Genomic DNA, 20,352 nt, shown 5'->3' with positions numbered 1-20,352 from the left:
AGGTCTGGCCCCGAAAAGAGAAGTAGCACAGGGATTCCCCGGAAACGACAAAAACATTCTAATAGATAAAGTCAAACATTGTTTTTACCAGTGAATTAATACGGTATTAATTCCTAAAAATACAGTTCAATTGTTTCAGACATTTTGTATGTTTGAAATTTATTTATTTATTCATGTCGTGTTTATGTTTTGTTCCAAGAAGTGAGTTTTGATTTCTACCTTGGAAATCTTTAAATGATTGTTACGAAATACGGAATTCTATTTGTTGTTTTTATTTTTAGATAGTCGGAAACCCTACATAAACAAATTATACACAGGGAAACCCCCTGAGGTCCCCACCAATTTGATTTGTACCAACTACAATTAGGCGAAGATATGGATATACTCGGCATAGATTAACTTGTAAGGTGGCAATTATTCAAAACCTACATATAACAACAATATGGTAAATATATTTGACGCATGTAAGCAAAATGTTCTAAGTGAAATCTCCAATTGGTCCTAACTTACACAGTACGATCACTAGGCCTAACGTTAGGCCCTACGTACGTTAACGTTACTCAGTGACGTTGTCATCTATAGACTGTGTAGATGCATGAACAAATGAACCTTTACAGATAATGATAATCAAATAAAAAATGCAGCTTTTATAGATTGTATGCTATTTGAATTTTGTTGAAATAGGATGCGCCACTAAAATAAAGACTGCTAGCTATGATACATGTAGCTATACATGTACATGTACAAATAATATACATTTTGTTACAGATCAATGAACAAATAATAATTTCCAATCGTTTGCAATTATATCTCAGATTAGAAACATACGGTTCAGATTTTAGATCAACCTATAATTAATATGAATGAATTTAAGGCAAGGCCTTAAGGGCGCAACCAGATGTTTCAGTAACCATTAATAATGCACTGTTAAAAAGTTCAATTTATGGAAATAACGGAGTCGAATTTTCTGTATATTTTTAAACCCCATTTGAGAAGGAAATCCACACAAGAGAAGGAAGAAATTATATTTCCGTAATAGATATTCCGTTTTTGGTCAGCTGATTATATTGGAAGGTGGTCAATCACTTGAACGCTTGCAAATATAAAGAGCCATAGTAGTGAGCTTCTGCCGGATGAAGGTTACGTTCGTTGGATCATAAAAGCGTTTGAAACGCTTAATTATGTAATGAGCTCACTTCTATTAAAGCATCGCATTCACGCTGATGGGATTTTTAACAGTGGGTAAATTAATGGCAGCCACAAACTGAAGCTGTCAGTTCGTAGGATTGAATTTTGAAGATTGGGTTTTTTCATATATTTGCATGTATGTGTTACCTTAGAAGTGCTTCGCAATTCGTGCCCTACGGGCACGAAGGGATGCGCCCTTATAAACTATATTTACTATATTACCCACATTTGATGTTTGGTTCAGTTCAAATGTCATATATATATGTACATGTATTATCTGTCATCCCCTAGCCCCACAAGGAGTGCTTGATGAACAAAATTGGCCAAGTATTGACCAAGTTATGATCTGATCAATTGGAGAATTTACGAAAAATATGCTAGGTACAATGTAGACATTTCCCTGTCCGCTCAAGCACTCATTGGAAAGATAAATTATTTCTCTTTAAGGTAAGATATGCGTCAATGGTGTATGGAGCCCGTTTATTAAAAATATCACGTTTTTAAAACAAAAGGTTCGGTTTTTTTGACCGCTGAGTTCATACCCTTGATAATATAATATATATATATATATATATATGTATACTGTTGGTAAAAAAAAATTGTGTCCTTGCCAGGTACCTGTGCATTTCTCCATCCTTTAATATATTTTTTTTGCGATCAATATACATGTAAATACATGTACATTGTCTCTTTAACATCAATGTTTAACATGAACATGTCTCTTTGGATATTGGGATATGCATGCAGAAACAAATCTAGACAGTTACATACAGTATGTACATGTATATATATATAATTTAAAATATCAAAGAAACACAATTTAACAAAGCATGACAATTTATTGACTTGTGCCCTATCCGGGCCTCGAACTCACAATTTACGGCACCCAATCGCCTAGCCAAACATATCTACGCCTTCTACCACTGCGCCACATCTGGGGATGTGGATGTGGCTCAGTGGTAGAAGGCGCTGGTATTTGGCTTGGCAATTGGCTGCCGTAGATCGTGAGTTCGACACCCGGATAGGGCACGAGTCAATAAATTGTCGTGCTTTAATTGTTAAATTGTGTTTCTTTGATATTTTATATATGATTTACAAACACTGTATAGCCAGTACATTGCAGTCAGACTAGAAATGGGTTTCGTAACCCAAAACGACGTGCATGTGGGTAGAGAGTACAATTTATCATCTATTAGTCCCACCCTCCGGCGATTATGACGTCACAAAACTATGTCAAATGATGACGTCATAATCACTGGATGGTGTGACTAATCGAGGGTCAATTGTACTTTACACACATCATTTTGGTATCTTAAAACTCCCATAGTGGCGCTACACATACATGTATACACTGATGGACTTCAAGTTTTTAGTGTTGGTCTTGATCAGATGCTGATACTTAATTAATGTTCTTTTACACCCACATACGCATTGTGAAATATATTATTCTCATTACTGTTCGTATATTGTATACATGTAGCAGTAGAGTATGTTTATGCACCTGTACTTACTCTCACTGTCTGATTCTTTGATTTTCCAATGGCAATGTGTATTTTCAATTATTTAATTAATGTAATTATCATTTGAAGCATGTCAAAGTAGTATTTTTAAGCTAAAAAATAAAAGCTTGATACCAGTAAATATCTAAAGGACTAGATATGATAATGGCTCTTTTTGGCCTCTAAATCTACCAAATTTCAAATTAAGTATTTAGAAATTAAGTTGCTGCGTTTAAAATATTGAATACACCTCTGATAAAAACTTAATGATATTTTTGTTGACAGAAAGTATGATTTTGCTATATAACCATGGTAACTTTGCATAAATTATGCAAATTTGAAAATTTGGTCAATTTTTGCATATTTTTTGACAGTTTTTCTTTTAAAAGCAATAGAGCACAACTTAGAACAAATTTTATATTTTAAGGGAATTAGCAGACACGAAGAATACATCATTTTGAGAAATATAAAGTTTGTTCTAGAATGCGCTCTATGTTAACTAGATGAAAAACTGCATAAAAAATGCCAATTTTGATGAAATTTTCACATTTTGCATAATTTATGTATAATAAAAATGGTTGCCATGGCAACTAAAACTGCTATTTTAGCTTATAAAACCTATCAGATATGTCAGGTATGTAGTTAATATTTGAAATGCAAGATTAACATCTTGAAATAGCAGACTTTGAAAAATAGCAGATTTGGGGGCCACAAAAGACCCTTTACCATACCTAGTCCTTTATGTGATAAAATCTGTATGATTGTGATGTTGCTTTTATAAAAATTGGGTATATTGTGTATAATATTATATAATAATTATTGAAACTTTTTCTCCATTTTTCAGACTCAACAGGAAAGTACATTATCCATCATACACTTACATTAAATCATAGACTAGTTACTGAATATTATAAAAATGTAATCAAAGAAAAAAAACCACAGAACAATGTTACACGGGTACCTCCAAAGTGTTGGTGATTAATTAAGTGAAATTACTAGATTCTGGACCAGAATGACCGAGCCAGAAGATGACCGTGCTAATCTTGCTTATTTGAGAGACGATTCTAAAAAACGTATATTGACTTTTGAGGATCACTGGCCTTCAAATAAGGCGTACATATCTGTGGATGAGCTGGTAAGAGAAGGATTCTACTGTATGGGTAGAGGGGACAGTGTTCAGTGTACATACTGTAGGGGTATCATCAGGAATTGGGTTGACGGGGACGATGTCTATCTTGAACATTGTAGACTGTTTCCCCAATGTCCATTTGTGAAGTCTGTGTTCAAATATCCTGCATATTGTGACTTTGAGAAAAGATTTGCATCCTTTATTGACTGGCCAGCTCAGCTCCGGCAGCAGCCTCGACAGATGTCCAAGGCAGGATTCTTTTATGTTGGTAGGTTCAAAGATAATCATCTAATATATATAGAATGGTTTTAAAAATCATTATTTTTTCATATATATCACTTCTTGGGTAGAAACGGAAATGTTTAAATCACAGAAGATATCCATTATTTATTTGATGAAATGTATACATGTGTTTTATATCATATAAACTATGTACAAGTTATTGTAATAAGTGCATGTCTTCATTTCATTTGTTTCCTTTAATTTCCATTGATAAATTTTTGATATGCCATAAGGAATGCAGGTTTATTTTAACCTATGAATTGTGACACAGTTACCAATATGTATTTTTATTCACCAAATGAATAATTTGATAAATGATTAGCTAGTGAATAAATTAATGAATTGATGAATGAGTGGAGCAAAATTTGACTTCCTATTTACTGTATGTACAGGTGTTGGAGATAAGGTACAGTGCTTTTGGTGTGGAACAGTGCTGAAGGACTGGGAGCCTACTGATGATCCGGTATTGGAACATGTCAGATGGTCTGCTAACTGTAGTTGGATGCTCATTCTAAAGGGAGAAAAATTCATACAAGAAGTTGTCACTGTAAGCTATGGATTACTGTATAATCAATGGTTAAAATAAATTAGCTGGGTCACAGCTCAATCTTATGTACATTTATCACATAACTAGCCCGTCAAGCCATGTCATATGACCAAGTCATAGATATTGTAAGACACATGTAATAACACTATTGTGACGTCACATGTTTTTTTTACGTCAAAATCTATATGTGACGTCGCATGATTGTCTCAGTTGACAGAAATATCACACCCAAGCCTGATTTCTACTGTTTTATACAGAGACAAAATCTTAAAGTTTTACTTATAGTTCTATTATTAAAAGTAATGTAATAAATATAATAGAATCTTACACTCATAGCTATGTGATATGAAATTCATCAAACTCGTTTAATAATCTGATATATGCTCTACTCATGCCTGAAAGCTTGTGGCATATCAAATTATTGAACTTGTTTGATAAATGTCATCTCACAATTATATATATAGCCACTCATGTAAGATCCTCTATGTATGTGTAGTACAATGGATCAGAAGAAAAAAATATTCATTAGTGGTGGAGCATCTTTAAGAAAGATACAAATATTCTACATTGCATCATTATATTTGGAAGGACACTTTTAATAATGTGTGAAGTTGTAAGTACCCAATGGCAGTTCTAGCTGCATGTTTTTAAGGGGTTGGGAAGGACCTAATTTAATAAGAAGAGTAATTAAGCGGGCAGTAACCAACAATTTATGAACAACTCTAACTGTGAGCTTATTGAAAGGGTTTTGATATGTAACTGAGGCAAATAAAACTGTAAGTAGTGATATTTTTATATCAAATGAATTTAACATTTCATTTTTAGCTCACCTGGTCCGAAGGACCGAGGTGAGCTTATGGGATTCCGCAGCGTCCGGCGTCCATCGTCCGGCGTCCGGCGTCCGTCAACAATCGACTTCTTCTCCATAACCGCTGGTCGGATTTCAACAAAATTTGACTGGTAGCATCCTTATGGGCTACTAACTGAAAATTGTACAAATGATGGGGCTGATCCCCCGGGGGCCTGAGGGGCGGGGCCAAAAGGGGTCAATTTGGCTATTTCCATATAAACGACTTCTTCTCTGAAACCAAGCATGGGATAGCACCCATAATGCAATGGTAGCATCCTTATAGGGTGGGGATTCAAAATTGTACAAATGATGGGGCTGACCCCCCGGGGGCCTGAGGGGCGGGGTCAAATGGGGTCAATTTGGCTATTTCCATAAAACGACTTCTTCTCTGAAACTAAGCAAGAGATAGCACTCATAATGCAATGGTAGTATCGTTATAGGGTGGGGATTCAAAAATGTGCAAATGATAGGGCTGACCCCCTTGGGGGCTTGAGGGGCGGGGTCAAAAGGGGTCAATTTGGCTATTTCCATATAAATGACTTCTTCTCTGCAACTAAGCGTGGTCTAGCACCCATAATGCAATGGTAGCATCCTTATAGGGTGGGGATTCCAAATTGTGCAAATGATGGGGCTGACCCCCCGGGGGCCTGAGGGGCGGGGTCAAAAGGGGCCAATTTGGCTATTTCCATATAAACGACTTCTTCTCTGAAATTAAGCATGGTATAGCACCCATAATACAATGGTAGCATCCTTATAGTGTGGGGATTCAAAATTGTGCAAATGATAAGGCTGACCCCCTGAGGGTCTGAGGGGCGGGGTCAAAAGTGGTCAATTTCCATATAAATGACTTTTTCTCTGCAACTTAACATGGGATTACGCTCATAATGCAATGGTTACATCCTTATAGGGTTTGGATTCAAAATTTTGCAAATGGTGGGGCTGAACCCCTGGGGGCCTGAAGGGTGGGGTCAAAAGGGGTTCATTTAGCTATTTCCATATAAACGACTTCTTCTCTGCAACTAAGAATGGAAGAACACTTATAATGCAATGGTAGCATCCTTATAGGGTTGGGATTTGAAATTGTACAAATGATAGGGCTGACCCCCAGGGCCTTAGACGGCAATACATCGTGTAGATGCGAGGTCAAAAAGGTCAATTAGGCTACTACTTTCATATAAATTACTTTGTCTCTGAACCTATGTATTGGATAGCATATTTGTATGGTATCAATAGCATCATTGTATGGTTGTGATTCAAAATTAAACTTTGGGAGTCAATTTTGCTTATTTTTTGAATTGTCAGAGTCTTGTGATAATTACTAACAAAAAACCAGGTGAGCGATACAGGCCCTCTGGGCCTCTTGTTCATTAATTGGTTTACACCTTTCTATATACAGTCCCAATCTTCTGAGACCTCAATTATACAACAGCCTGAGGAAGATGACCCTCTGGAGCGGGCTCGACAGATGGGTTATGAACCAGAGAAGATACAGAAGGCTGTTGAAAGACTAGGTATGTATTGAACCATGGAAGAGGTTTTATTATAAAGGTCATTATGTATAAAGTCATCATGTTTATATTTGCAAATATATGAAATCATATAACAGTTTCAACAAATGGAGACTAGTGTTCTTCTGTCTCGGATGATATTTTGTTTAAATTTCATTTTATACTGTATGTAATATATCCTCTGCATGCCCTTAAGATAAATTAAGATAAAAGACTGAATATTCAGTATATGAAATATATATTATAAGTAAAAATGTAGTATATCCTTATAATGGATAGCAAATATTAAGAAAATCTAAAAAAAAAAAAAAAAAAAAAAAAACACAGTAGAACAATTATGTTGATGCCTAGTCCTCAATTCACAACTGCCGCCACATTTTCACTGCCATTTCAGGGTCACACTTTGACCTCCAGTCATTGATGGAAGCAATAATGGACCTTGAAAATGTACCTGTAGTTGTTCCACAAGAACAACATGGAAGAGATCTTACTCCTCCAGAACATCGGAGAGTGACCTCCCCTTCACTTGTACATGTACCTCGTGATCCTGTAACAGCGTCTGGTGCTCAGGCTAGCATCCCTCATGATACTTCAATGGAGGACTTAAGTAAGTAATATAGTGTTAACTCATATTTTCTGACTTCAAACAAATTCTTAGATCACTAAGTGACTTGAACTTTGGTTTTAGTGTCTGTCCTATAGATGGGGAAAAAACATTTAATGTTATTTTGAATTCAGTTTTGAATTTAAACTGTAATTGTAATGTTATTTTGAAAACTACTGATAGTGGAAAATAAGAACGATGATATATGATAATCTATCTTTCAATACTCATAGACAACAACTATACTGTGGTGTATATATTTTGCTAACAAATAAATCAGTGTTTAACAAAGATTGTACAATTTGTTGAAAGAGGAGTAACTTAAAAATATCCATGTGCAAAACCATACTATTTGATTATTTTGTATAGGAAAGATTTACTTTATAATAGTATTATTAATAATGAGTAAAAATGCATTTGACACCTATATATGTTTTCTATGATATTTGTTTTACAGAAATACATTCCCTGACAAAGGAGAACTTTAACTTGAAGCTACGCTCCCAGTGTAAAATCTGTATGGAGGAAGATGTCTGTGTTGTGTTCCTGCCTTGTGGACATTTAGTCTGCTGCTTCTCGTGTGCATCCCTTCTACATGAATGTCCGATCTGTCGTGGTGCAATTGAAGACAAAGTGCGGATATATTGGTAGAAAAAATTTTATTAGTTGAGATAAATGATAGTAAGTTATTGTACGGATGTCTTTCATTGTAAGCTTTATTGTATTCAAAGAATGAATACATCCATGTACTATTAAGTGTTGTATTCAGTAAAGATTTACAGTTTGGTAGTCATACTCATATCAACTTGGACATGTGTTGATATTAAAAATCCATTTCTGGTATTTCAATTATGTGTCATTAGCTATATATAGATTTATTGAGTTTATTTAGAAAATCCAAAATTAATAGTAAAACAATTCTATATAAGGTAGCAGCCTCAACTTGAAAGGTACAGTCTTATATAATTCATATCAGTTGCTTATCCTCAATTTAAATTAATGTTGTAATTACAGATACAGACTTATATTAATTATAATACCCCAATTTGATTATCCTTGATTTGAAGCTATTTCGATAATAATTTGCTTTAAAGAATATGATTGTTTCATATTTGTTGATTTAAATCTTATCCATTTGTCCCAGCCCAGCTGAAATTAATGACCAATTTAAAAATATTTTCAATTCTTTGAAGGAGTTTTGCATTTTCTTATTCATATATCTTAAGTGTTTATGATCACACCAAATCCAGGCACATATTTAGCATCAGTTACACTACACTGTATACCGGTAGAGCTGACAGTTGTACTAGGTATAACACAAGTTATATGTGTTCCTGTCGGTTCACATGTGTTTCTTTTGGATCCTTATTTGCCTCTAATGCTCCTATTCTATTCCATTGATGATCCAGTAGATCAGTTGGAGCATATTCAAAATTTGCAATATACATCACAAAAGAAAAATGTCTGTTAGATATAGAGGAGCAATGAAATTCTAAATTATTCTTAATTTTGTACTAGCTCTGTTTGCATGTGTTCTTAATTTCTGATGGATGTTCAGATACAAGGCCACACATTGTAATGGTACTAGACATGTATTATTTGTTCAACAGACAAGGAGTGTTTATTAACTGATAAAAACAATTGTAACCATAAAATTCTGTCATTTGCTGACATAATGTATTGTAGTGTTCCCCATTGTTTAGGACGTATAGTGTTCTTTTCTAGTCCAGTGATAATTACCTGGTACCCACATAAATTTTCTGTCAATCATTTGACAGTCCACTAATGCTGAAGCTGCACATGAAAGAGGTCTTTTATTAATGTCATGATGATATACCATGAGATTTATGTAAAGGACACAATACCATAGTCAGACAACACAGCTAGCACTGATGCCCCAGGGTCAAAATATGCAGTTTATCTGTAGGATACCTATCACACGATCTCTGTCAACAAAACAGATATCAAAAATTACTTTTTTTTTCAAATTTAATGATAATTAGAACAATTATAACATATTTATCAGAAATTGCAATGTGTTAGTTGTTAGCACCACATTGAAGGAGAAAGTTCTCAAGAAAATCAAACATTTTCTAAATGTCTGATATGTAATCGTCAACACCTGTTGATGTACATCTTGTGTACTTTTTAGGTCATCTGACCTGAAGGGTCAGGATGACATATTGTCATCATGCACCGTCGGTCGTCGTGCGCCGTGCGTAAACTTTTCATTCAAACGACTTCTTCTCAATAACCGGAAGGCCCAGGGTACTGATATTTGGCCTGTAGGATGCTGGGATGAAGGGCTACCAAGTTTGTTCAAATAAATGACCTTGACCTTCATTCAAGGTCACAGGGGTCAAATAGGCTAAAATCCTTTAAACAACTTCTTGTGAATAACTAAGAGGCCTAGAGGCCTGATATTAGGCCTGTGGAATGCTGGGATGAAGGGCTACCAAGTTTATTCAAATAAATGACCGTGACCTTCATTCAAGGTCACGAGGGTCAAATAGGCTAAAATCTTTAAATGACTTCTTCTCAAGAACCAGAAGGCCCAGAGTACTGATATTTGGCCTGTATGATGCTGGGATGAAGGGCTACCAAGTTTGTTCAAATAAATGACCTTGACCTTCATTCAAGGTCACAGGGGTCAAATAGGCTTAAATCCTTTAAACAACTGCTTGTGAATAACTAAGAGGCCTAGAGACCTGATATTAGACCTGTGGCATGCTGGGATGAAGGGCTCTCAAGTTTGCTCCAATGAATAAACTTGATCATCATTCAAGGTCTAGGGGGTCAATTAGGCTAAAATCTTTAAATGACTTCTTCTCAAGAACTAAATGGCACAGGACACTCATATTGGGCCTACAGCATGCTGGGATGAAGGGCTACCAAGTTTGTTCGAACGAAGGACCTTGACCTTCATATAAGGTCACAGGGGTCAAATAGGCTAAAATCATTTAAACAACTTCTTGTCAATAACTAAGAGGCATAGAGACCTGATATTGGGCCTTTGACATGCTTGGATAAAGGGCTATCAAATTTGTTCAAATGAATGGCCTTGATCTTCATTCAAGGTCATGGGGGTCAAAAAGGCTAAAATCTTTGAACAACTTCTTTTCAAGACCCAGAAGGCACATGGTGTTATTTAAAGATTTTCTAAATGTCTGATATGAAATCGTCAACACCTGTTGATGTACATCTTGTGTACTTTTTAGGTCATCTGACCCGAAGGGTCAGGATGACCTATAGTCGTCATGTTTCGTCCGTCGTCGTCCGCCGTCCGCCATGCGCCGTCCGCCGTGCGCCGTGCTCCGTGCGTTAACTTTTCACATTTTGAACTTCTTCTCAAGTTCTACCGGTGCGATTAGGCTGAAACTTGCATGAAATGATCCTGACATGGTCCCGACAAAGTGTTGTTATTTTTCGGGTTGATCCGAAATCCAAGATGGCCGCCACAGCCGCCATCTTGAAAATACATTTTGAACTTCTTCTCAAGTTCTACCGGTGCAATTAGGCTGAAACTTGCATGAAATGATCCTGACATGGTCCGGACAAAGTGTTGTTACTTTTCGGGTCGATCCGAAATCCAAGATGGCCGCCACAGCCACCATCTTGAAAACACATTTTGAACTTCTTCTCAAGTTCTACCGGTGCGATTTGGCTGAAACTTGCATGAAATGATCCTGACATGGTCCCGACAAAGTGTTGTTATTTTTTGGGTCAATCCGAAAACCAAGATGGCCGCCAAAGCCGCCATCTTGAAAGCACATTTTGAACTTCTTCTCAAATTCTACCGGTGCAATTAGGCTGAAACTTGCATGAAATGATCCTGACATGGTCCGGACAAAGTGTTGTTACTTTTCGGGTCGATCCGAAATCCAAGATGGCTGCCACAGCCGCCATCTTGAAAACACATTTTGAACTTCTTCTCAAGTTCTACCAGTGCGATTTGGCTGAAACTTGCATGAAATGATCCTGACATGGTCCCTACAAAGTGTTGTTATTTTTTGGGTCAATCCGAAATCCAAGATGGCCGCCAAAGCCGCCATCTTGAAAGCACATTTTGAACTTCTTCTCAAGTTCTACTGGTGCGATTTGGCTGAAACTTGCATGAAATGATCCTGACATGGTCCCAACAAAGTGTTGTTATTTTTTGGGTCGATCTGAAATCCAAGATGGCCGCCACAGCCGCCATCTTGAAAATACATTTTGAACTTCTTCTCAAGTTCTACCGGTGCAATTGGGCTGAAACTTGCATGAAATGATCCTGACATGGTCCCGACAAAGTGTTGTTATTTTTCGGGTCGATCCGAAATCCAAGATGGCCGCCACAGCCGCCATCTTGAAAACACATTTTGAACTTCTTCTCAAGTTCTACCAGTGCGATTTGGCTGAAACTTGCATGAAATGATCCTGACATGGTCTCGACAAAGTGTTATTTTTCGGGTCGATCCGAAATCCAAGATGGCCGCCACAGCCGCCATCTTGAAAATACATTTTGAACTTCTTCTCAAGTTCTACCGGTGCAATTGGGCTGAAACTTGCATGAAATGATCCTGACATGGTCCCGACAAAGTGTTGTTATTTTTCGGGTCGATCCGAAATCCAAGATGGCCGCCACAGCCGCCATCTTGAAAACACATTTTGAACTTCTTCTCAAGTTCTACCAGTGCGATTTGGCTGAAACTTGCATGAAATGATCCTGACATGGTCCCGACAAAGTGTTGTTATTTTTCCGGGTCGATCCGAAATTCAAGATGGCCGCCACAGCCGCCATCTTGAAAACACATTTTGAACTTCTTCTAAAGTTCTACCGGTGCGGTTTGGCTGAAACTGGCATGAAATGATCCTGATATGGTCCCGACAAAGTGTTGTTATTTTTCGGGTCGATCCGTAATCAAAGATGGCCGCCAAAGCCGTCATCTTGAAAACACATTTTGAACTTCTCAAGTTCTACCAGTGCGATTTGGCTGAAACTTGCATGAAATGATCCTGACATGGTCCCGACAAAGTGTTGTTATTTTTCGGGTCAATCCGAAAACCAAGATGGCCGCCACAGCCGCCATCTTTAAAACACATTTTGAACTTCTTCTCAAGTTCTACCAGTGCGATTTGGCTAAAACTTGCATGAAATGATCCTGACATGGTCCCGACAAAGTTTTGTTACATCTCTGGTTGATCCCAAATCGAAGATGGCTACCATGACACTATATCTAATTAACTTCCTACATGTTAAGGCCCTTTGGCCTCTTGTTTGAAAGAAAATTTGTTGAAAGAAATTGAAAATGATCCTGACATGGTCCTGACAAAGTGACACCATATGAAATTAAATTTACTATTGCCAAGGTAGTCAGATGACCGTTAAGGCCCTTTGGGCCTCTTGTTAGGTCATCTGACCTGAAGGGTCAGGATGACATATTGTCATCATGCACCGTCGGTCGTCGTGCGCCGTGCGTAAACTTTTCATTCAAACGACTTCTTCTCAATAACCGGAAGGCACATGGTACTGATATTGAGCCTGTAGCATGCTGGGATGAAGGGCTACCAAGTTTGTTCAAATGAATGACCTTGACCTTCATTCAAGGTCACGGGGGTCAAATAGGCTAAAATCTTTAAATGACTTCTTCTCAAGAACCAGAAGGCCAAGGGTACCGATATTGGGCATGTAGCATGCTTGGATGAAGGGCTATCAAGTTTATTCAAATGAATGACATTGATCTTCATTTAAGGTCATGGGCGGCAAATAGACCAAAATCTTTAAATAACTTCTTCTCAAGAACCAGAAGGCCCAGGGTACTGATATTGAGCATTTAGCATGCTGGGATGAAGGGCTACCAAGTTTGTTCAAATGAATTACCTTGACCTTCAATCAAGGTCACAGACGTCAAATAGGCTAAAATCTTTAAATGACTATGTTGTATTGTACTAATAGTCAGATCACCGTTAAGGCTCATGGGCCTCTTGTTTGTTATAACAGGTGTTCTCATCTCAGTTTCATTAATGGCTCATTTGTCCTGTGAGCATTTTCTCTGCTTAGCCTTGGTCTTAGTCAAAAGGTGACAACCAGCTTTTAGCTTCATTTCCCTGTTGGCAATGAGCTTTGTATGTTAATTGGTCCGCAAACCTTATATCTTACCTTTGGTTCTAAAGCAATATGTTTGTTGATTCTTTTTCAAGATTAAAGTGGAAGTAAGCAAGAAATACAAATTGTATTACATTTTGTATATAGGTTACACATAGACTTGAATAATAAAAATTCAACTCATATCTCTCTGAAGTTTTATTAAGGCTGTTTCAGATCTTGTGTATTTAGACCGTCCTTGTTTTTGTCACTGGATATTGATAGTTGTGTTATATCTTGATATGATAAAACCGATGTCATTAATTTTTCAAATAATGCCTCATATTTTCTTTCTCATCACATTTGCATGTCATCATAACTATACTGTGTAAAATTATGGTTTGGACCTTATGTTTGATTGTATGTTAGTTTCAGTGGTACATGTTTGTTGTATTCCAATTAGAATTTAATTACCACTGGATATAAGATGTAAGTCTTATAATTTTGAAGGTTTCTTAATTAAGATATTAACATCAAAGTAATACATTATTTTTTTGGTGATAATATATGTATTTAGTAGTCAGAATATTCATTTGGTAGTCACATAAAGTTTGCTTTTGCATGTCTTATTGCATGCTTCTTTACATGATTATAATATTTTCAAGAGTTAAAGGCCCACTACCTTTCCGGAGCAAAATTTAAAGGTTTCTAAAAATCATAGATAACATAAGAAAATATATGTCGATGGTCTAAGATGAGGTTACAACATGAAGCTTATGCAAGATATCCTGCGTAATATATGGTAACAGTTGGGTTTCATTTCACTGTTTTGCCTTCTGGCGCAGTGATAATTAACTACCGCGTGGTATTTAGGACGACGGCGGGAAACATAAGACGACCCGCGTTATGAAAATTAACATTTTATTTATTTAAATTAAATTGTTCAGAAGGTGATGATAAGTGTAGAATTACCGGTAAGTTGATAACTTTTGCGACTCTACAAAATTATCAATCTCGTTTTACATTTCCATTTTAAAAATTAAAAGCCGTTTCGGAAAGGTAGTGGGCCTTTAAAACATAGTTGCTTTTATATTATTTTATAAGTTTTTATGCAGAATTTATTTGAAATCACCAGACTTATGGAGACCAGTTTTGGTCATGTCATAAAATTGCCTTCTGAAGTGTGTTGTACATTAAACTTGTCCAACATCCAAATAGACATTTACTGTCTTAGATTTGATATTTTGAAATTTTGGAATGTTGATGTTTACTTTCTTGCTAACACAAATATTTACCTAAATGGGTTTTTTTTTCTAATTTCCTGGATGTCATTTTGTTAGGATATTGAAGTCCATGATGTCCAACAACCATGTCTTACATATTTTAATGATATTTCTGTTATTGAGAAATACGAGAAATACAGGAAGCGAACTAGTCAGTATGTGTATTTTGTGAAATTAATCAATAATCAATGAAATGAACACCAATTTTCCTGGTTACTGTAAATCAATTTATTTCCATGGGGGATGTTTTTTGTTGTTGTTTTTTTATGAAAACAATAATTTAATGCCACAGAATTGTTTATATCACAGTTAGAGTGTAGATACACGCTTTTTATCAGTAAAACCATTTTAATTTTAAACTGTTAGCAGCTTAATACATGTAAGCACTGTGAAGAGTTGTAACACGCTTAAATTTAAAATTAAATCATCACGACGATAAGTTTATGAATTGATAATATTTACATAATAACATGTAGTTGTGCAATATTGATCAGTATGTCGGCCATAATAGAGGTGCATTTATTGTTTATATGTGTATAGTTGTTTTGCTTTTAATAGAATCATAGTTTGACAGATGTTATAATCTATGTATATCACGAAAAAACATGAAGCTGATTCATAATATATACAGAGTTTAGAAAGCATTTACATACATTATGTAGACCAATGTGATGTTGCTATAGACACAAGATTTAATGGATGAGGTAACTTAATCCAACGCTAGTAATACCAACTAGTTGCACAATTGGTAAGTAATGCAGACTAAGAGGATAAAACATTGATCATTATATATATGTATTCGGTATTCTGAAGAATGTTTAATAATACTTTATTGAGTTTGAAATAGATGCAAAAATAATTATCATTAAATAACATTAAAGCCAATATTTTGTTAAAAATTGTCATACTGATCCATACCAGACAATTCGTAAATGCCTGTATTTTTTGACAAACTGAAAAAATATATTTTCATTTTTTGGCATTTTTAAATAATGATATATTGATATCTTTAAATTAATCTTACATACATGTACTGTACATTATATTTGTGACAATTATATTCATGTAAGCATTGTTTCCCAATTGGATGCGTAAATGGACACATTCACCTTGAGTGAACTTGTGACAGACTTACAGATGGACAAGTTAAACAAGATGTAAATATTACCTGTAACTAGAAACAAATCATTGATTTTTTATGGTTATTGAAATTATTTTCTTCTTTCAATATTTAAAATACATGTAAAATGGAAAGGATTAGGTATAATGCAAATTCTATCTGCAGAATATTTTTTCCTTTTAATTAATTTGTTGATTTATAATAATGTTTATCATGCTACATGCAAACCATGCAGTTGGATATAAATACTACTTTTCATCAGCTACTTTTATTTCATTACAAGTTTTATCATATTTGAAAAAGGGACCTTTTATTGCATTTTAATCCCACCACCACCAGAGGATGGGTAATTCAAATCGCCTTCGTAGTCCTTCGTCCATCCTGCTGCCCCCTCCCTCTCGTCCATTAACAATTTTTATTATCACTATTGTGTCTTAGAGAACATAAGATTAATTGAATTAAAATGCTGCATGTATATCCATCATGGTCCCCACAGTTATGTACAACAATTAAAAGTAACAGTATTTCATTTAAGAATGTTACAAGAACACCTTAGTTACATGTGACTTATAACTTCGATTTCGATAATTTACTGTTTTATTTACCATAGCTATTAGGTTATATATGTATAATGGACAGTACTGAAGTGATCGTCTCAGACTATATTTTTATGTCAGTTTCTTTCGGTCACTAGTGATGCTTATTGCATTTCGAGAAACCACATGCATGATACATTTTGAAAGTGATCGCCAAACGACAATGCATTTTAAGAGTGATCGGAAAATGAAATGACTGACAGAAAAAATAATGTATAATTGACTGATAAAATGGTGGGCACCAAGATACCTTATTGGTTACAATATAACGTAATGGTAATTTATGTGATATGTATTTTTTTTACATAATTTTTTGTAACAATTACCATAATTTCATAAAACATTGGTTTTTACACAAGTCTTACTTGACGTGTGTATTACCTTATATATGCAGTGTACAGTGTGTCTGTTGTACTGCAGTGTATTAAAATACCAATATGTATTGCAAAAACATCATACGATAGTTGAACGGAGAAATGTTTAATGTTCATATCTTTGTATAGAGTTCACTATTCCAAACAAAATATGCATATTTTTATGTAGGTGCGGAAAATCTTGGATTTTCAAAATTCTTGAAATGTCATCTATTGTTATAACTTGAGGTATAGTTTAGACAAAGTCTTCTATTATCACCTACTACTGTGAAATAGTTACCTTTTCCTGTTGAATAGTTTGAAAAAAAATGTTGTGATTCAATTATTAATTAATCACTTAAATTCTTTGATATGGTAATTCAAGTATCTATTTATTTCTAAACAATTATGGAAAGCACGCTTCAATTTTTGTCTTAAAAATCGTTACTAAAAGGGAAGTTGAATTACTGTAGAAATGTTTACGATAGAATGGATATTGTATCACCACATTGTTGTTGCCACTGTATCAATAACAATAGCTTATGTATAAATGAAGGCTTATAGACGTCACATTTGTGCAGAATCAAATAAAGTCAATAATTTTGGTGGGTAAAAAAGGAAAGAAAAATACTTTCGAGTCAAGAGAAAAGAGTTTTGAAAGTTTTCCAGCTAGGAATTATGTCACAAACCGGATGTAGCTTCTTATTATTTCAAACAACAATGAATATCATCAATTTCTGTAATTAGATTTTTAGGTCACCTGAGACGAAGTCTCAAGTGACCTATTCTAATCGCCTTTTGTCCGTCGTCGTCCGTCGTCCGTCGTCCGTCGTATGTCCGTAAACAATTTACATTTTCAACTTCTTCTCCAAAACTGCTGAAGCAATTTCAATGAAATTTTGCACAAACCTTCTAAGGCATAAGGCCAATCAAAGTTGTGAATTATATGATCCTCACCCCCCAGGGAGCTATGGGAGGGGCCAAAAGGGGTAAAATTGACTAAAATTTCAAAAATCTTCTTCTCCACTCACAGATGTGATGGAATTAAATACTCTTCATAGATAGAAAGGTCCTAAGGTCCTTTACAAAAATTGTGAATTATATGACCCTGGGGTCTCAGGTTTCCCCCTGGGGAGGGGGTTAAGTTTACTATAGTTTATATAGGGAAAACACATTTTTGAGTATTATTTGATCATTTGTAATAGGAAATGAGTCAAATATTGTCAGAATTATCAGTATGAGATGGCTATTGAATCCTATTAACCAGTTTTCCATGACTGACCCCCAGGGGCCTTAGGGGCGGGGTCAAAAGGGGTCAAATAGGCTCAAACTTTAAAAATCTTCTTCTTAAATACTGGAAATGGTAGAATCACATACTCTTCATAGATGGACAGGTCTTAAGGTGTTTTATGAAAATTGTGAATTATATGCTCCTGGGGTCTCACGTTTCCCCCTGGGGAGGGGGTCAAGTTTACTATAGTTTATATAGGGAAAACACATTTATGAGCATATTTAGCTCAATTTTCTTAGAAAATGTGTGAAACTTGTTTAGAATTATTAGCCTGAGATAACATTTTATTATCATATATCTATATTGGTCCTGGTCAACCCCCTCGGGGCAGAGGGGTGGGGCCAAAAGGGGCAAATAGGCTCAAACTTTAAAAATCTTCTTCTTAAATACTGGAAATGGTAGAATCTAATACTCTTCATAGATGGACAGGTCTTAAGGTGTTTTATGAAAATTGTGAATTATATGACCCTGGGGTCTCAGATTTTCCCCTGGGGAGGGGGTCAAATTTACTATAGTTTATAAAGGAAAAACACTTTTATGAACATTATTTGCCTATTTTTCATAGGAAATTAGTCAATCTGGGTTAGAATTATTAGCCTGAGATAGCATTTTAACATCATATCCATATTGGTCTTGGCCGACCCCCAGGGACCAGAGGGGCGGGGCCAAAAGGGGTCAAAATGGATAACATTTCAAAAATCTTTCTTCTGAATTCACATAATCTTCATAGATTAAAAAGTCAAATTTATAAAATCACTGACTGACTTCAAGGGCCTGATGGGCCAATATATAGTGTTTATATGCATGTCTTTGTTTCATTCTGTATCTGAAATCAGGTGACCGTTAAGGCCCATGGGCCTCTTGTTCTTTTTATACGGCAGATATGTGCATTACTTATACAAAAGATACAAATTCAGTTTAATTGAAAAATATATTCATTTTTATATACAGAAAAAAAACCAGTCGTTGTAGGTCTTTAATTATACTTGCGGTGTTCTGTAGTTTCGTTCATCGTCGGTATTGATAGGGGTATTTTATTTGATATAATCTTGACTTTCGCCACCAAAATTTTGATCTTCCTATTGATAAGACATTCTCAATTCTTAAGTAATTTATAGTTATGCAGCGTACATGTATTGTATATGTGTGTGCAATAATTGTTTCTGATTTTGTCAACCTCTTATGTGACGACGTCTATAAGCTTCCGTATGTTCATGGATATTTTCTTAGCTTAACACGATTAACATGTTGCACCAGTTACATAATTTGTGTTGTGAAATATCCTCTGACACAATACGTGTCTGTTACCTCTTGGAAACCGTGACTTGGTATTCTGACTCTCATGGTCAATAGGTCATTACGCCTTTATATGTAGTTGTATTTACTAGGACCGCTTAATGCTTGCAATATTCTAACAAGGGTTTACTTTGAAAATACCTTGTGAGCCAATTAGTATTAACATGCTTTTGAACTTCCTAATTATGGCAATTCGAATTTTTCAACAACAGCTACCAATGTTATTAATTAAATCAGTTCTCTAAAAATAACGGATCATCGTAATCAATTCCTCTTTTCAGATGGTGTATGAAAATCCAGTAATGTATTAAGAGAAACAATACCATTATATATATCAGGAGAACATATATATATATATGCGATTTATTTGTGTAAAACCTGAAGTCGATTATTTTATCTACATTGTCAAGTCGTTTGATGGATATTGAGACTTCAAAAGTCATAATAAAACTTTTAAGATAAAACAAAATGTATTATTTTTTATGTGTGATTGAATTATTTTCCTGATGAAAATACATTCCAGCAATAATACATTGTAAATTGTCACTGTGTGTTGTGATAAGGAGATGAAATATTCGTTATGCGACAGTGGATTGATGATAACATCGTCCAGTGCTGTTATTAAACCTTATTCATAACAATATTTCTTATCCACGAAACAAGGTTTGCTATATATAGCTACACACTGCGTCGTTCAGCACTGTGTTCTTGGCTAGTAAGTAAAGTAGATACTGTACTGAAA

General features: G+C 35.3%; 1 protein-coding gene across 2 annotated transcripts; it reads left to right on the top strand.

Moving 5' to 3' along the window:
* The first annotated feature begins 304 nt into the window (after positions 1-304).
* Positions 305-20,097, top strand: LOC138334431 (baculoviral IAP repeat-containing protein 8-like). Of its 2 annotated transcripts, none has more exons than XM_069283098.1 (6): positions 305-445; positions 3,532-4,084; positions 4,491-4,645; positions 6,892-7,006; positions 7,398-7,610; positions 8,065-20,097. In XM_069283098.1, the coding sequence occupies exons 2-6, from the start codon at positions 3,700-3,702 to the stop codon at positions 8,256-8,258; spliced, it is 1,062 nt and encodes a 353-aa protein (XP_069139199.1). In that variant the 5' UTR covers positions 305-445; positions 3,532-3,699; the 3' UTR covers positions 8,259-20,097. The 2 variants fall into 2 exon arrangements, with proteins under 2 accessions (XP_069139199.1, XP_069139204.1); XM_069283103.1 differs by having other exon boundaries at positions 317-402.
* The last annotated feature ends 255 nt before the right edge of the window (positions 20,098-20,352 follow it).

The sequence above is a fragment of the Argopecten irradians genome, chromosome 1, assembly GCF_041381155.1.
Source record: "Argopecten irradians isolate NY chromosome 1, Ai_NY, whole genome shotgun sequence".
Taxonomy (NCBI): domain Eukaryota; kingdom Metazoa; phylum Mollusca; class Bivalvia; order Pectinida; family Pectinidae; genus Argopecten; species Argopecten irradians.
Note: the sequence above shows the minus strand (reverse complement) of the source record. Positions and strands in the feature narration are given on the sequence as shown.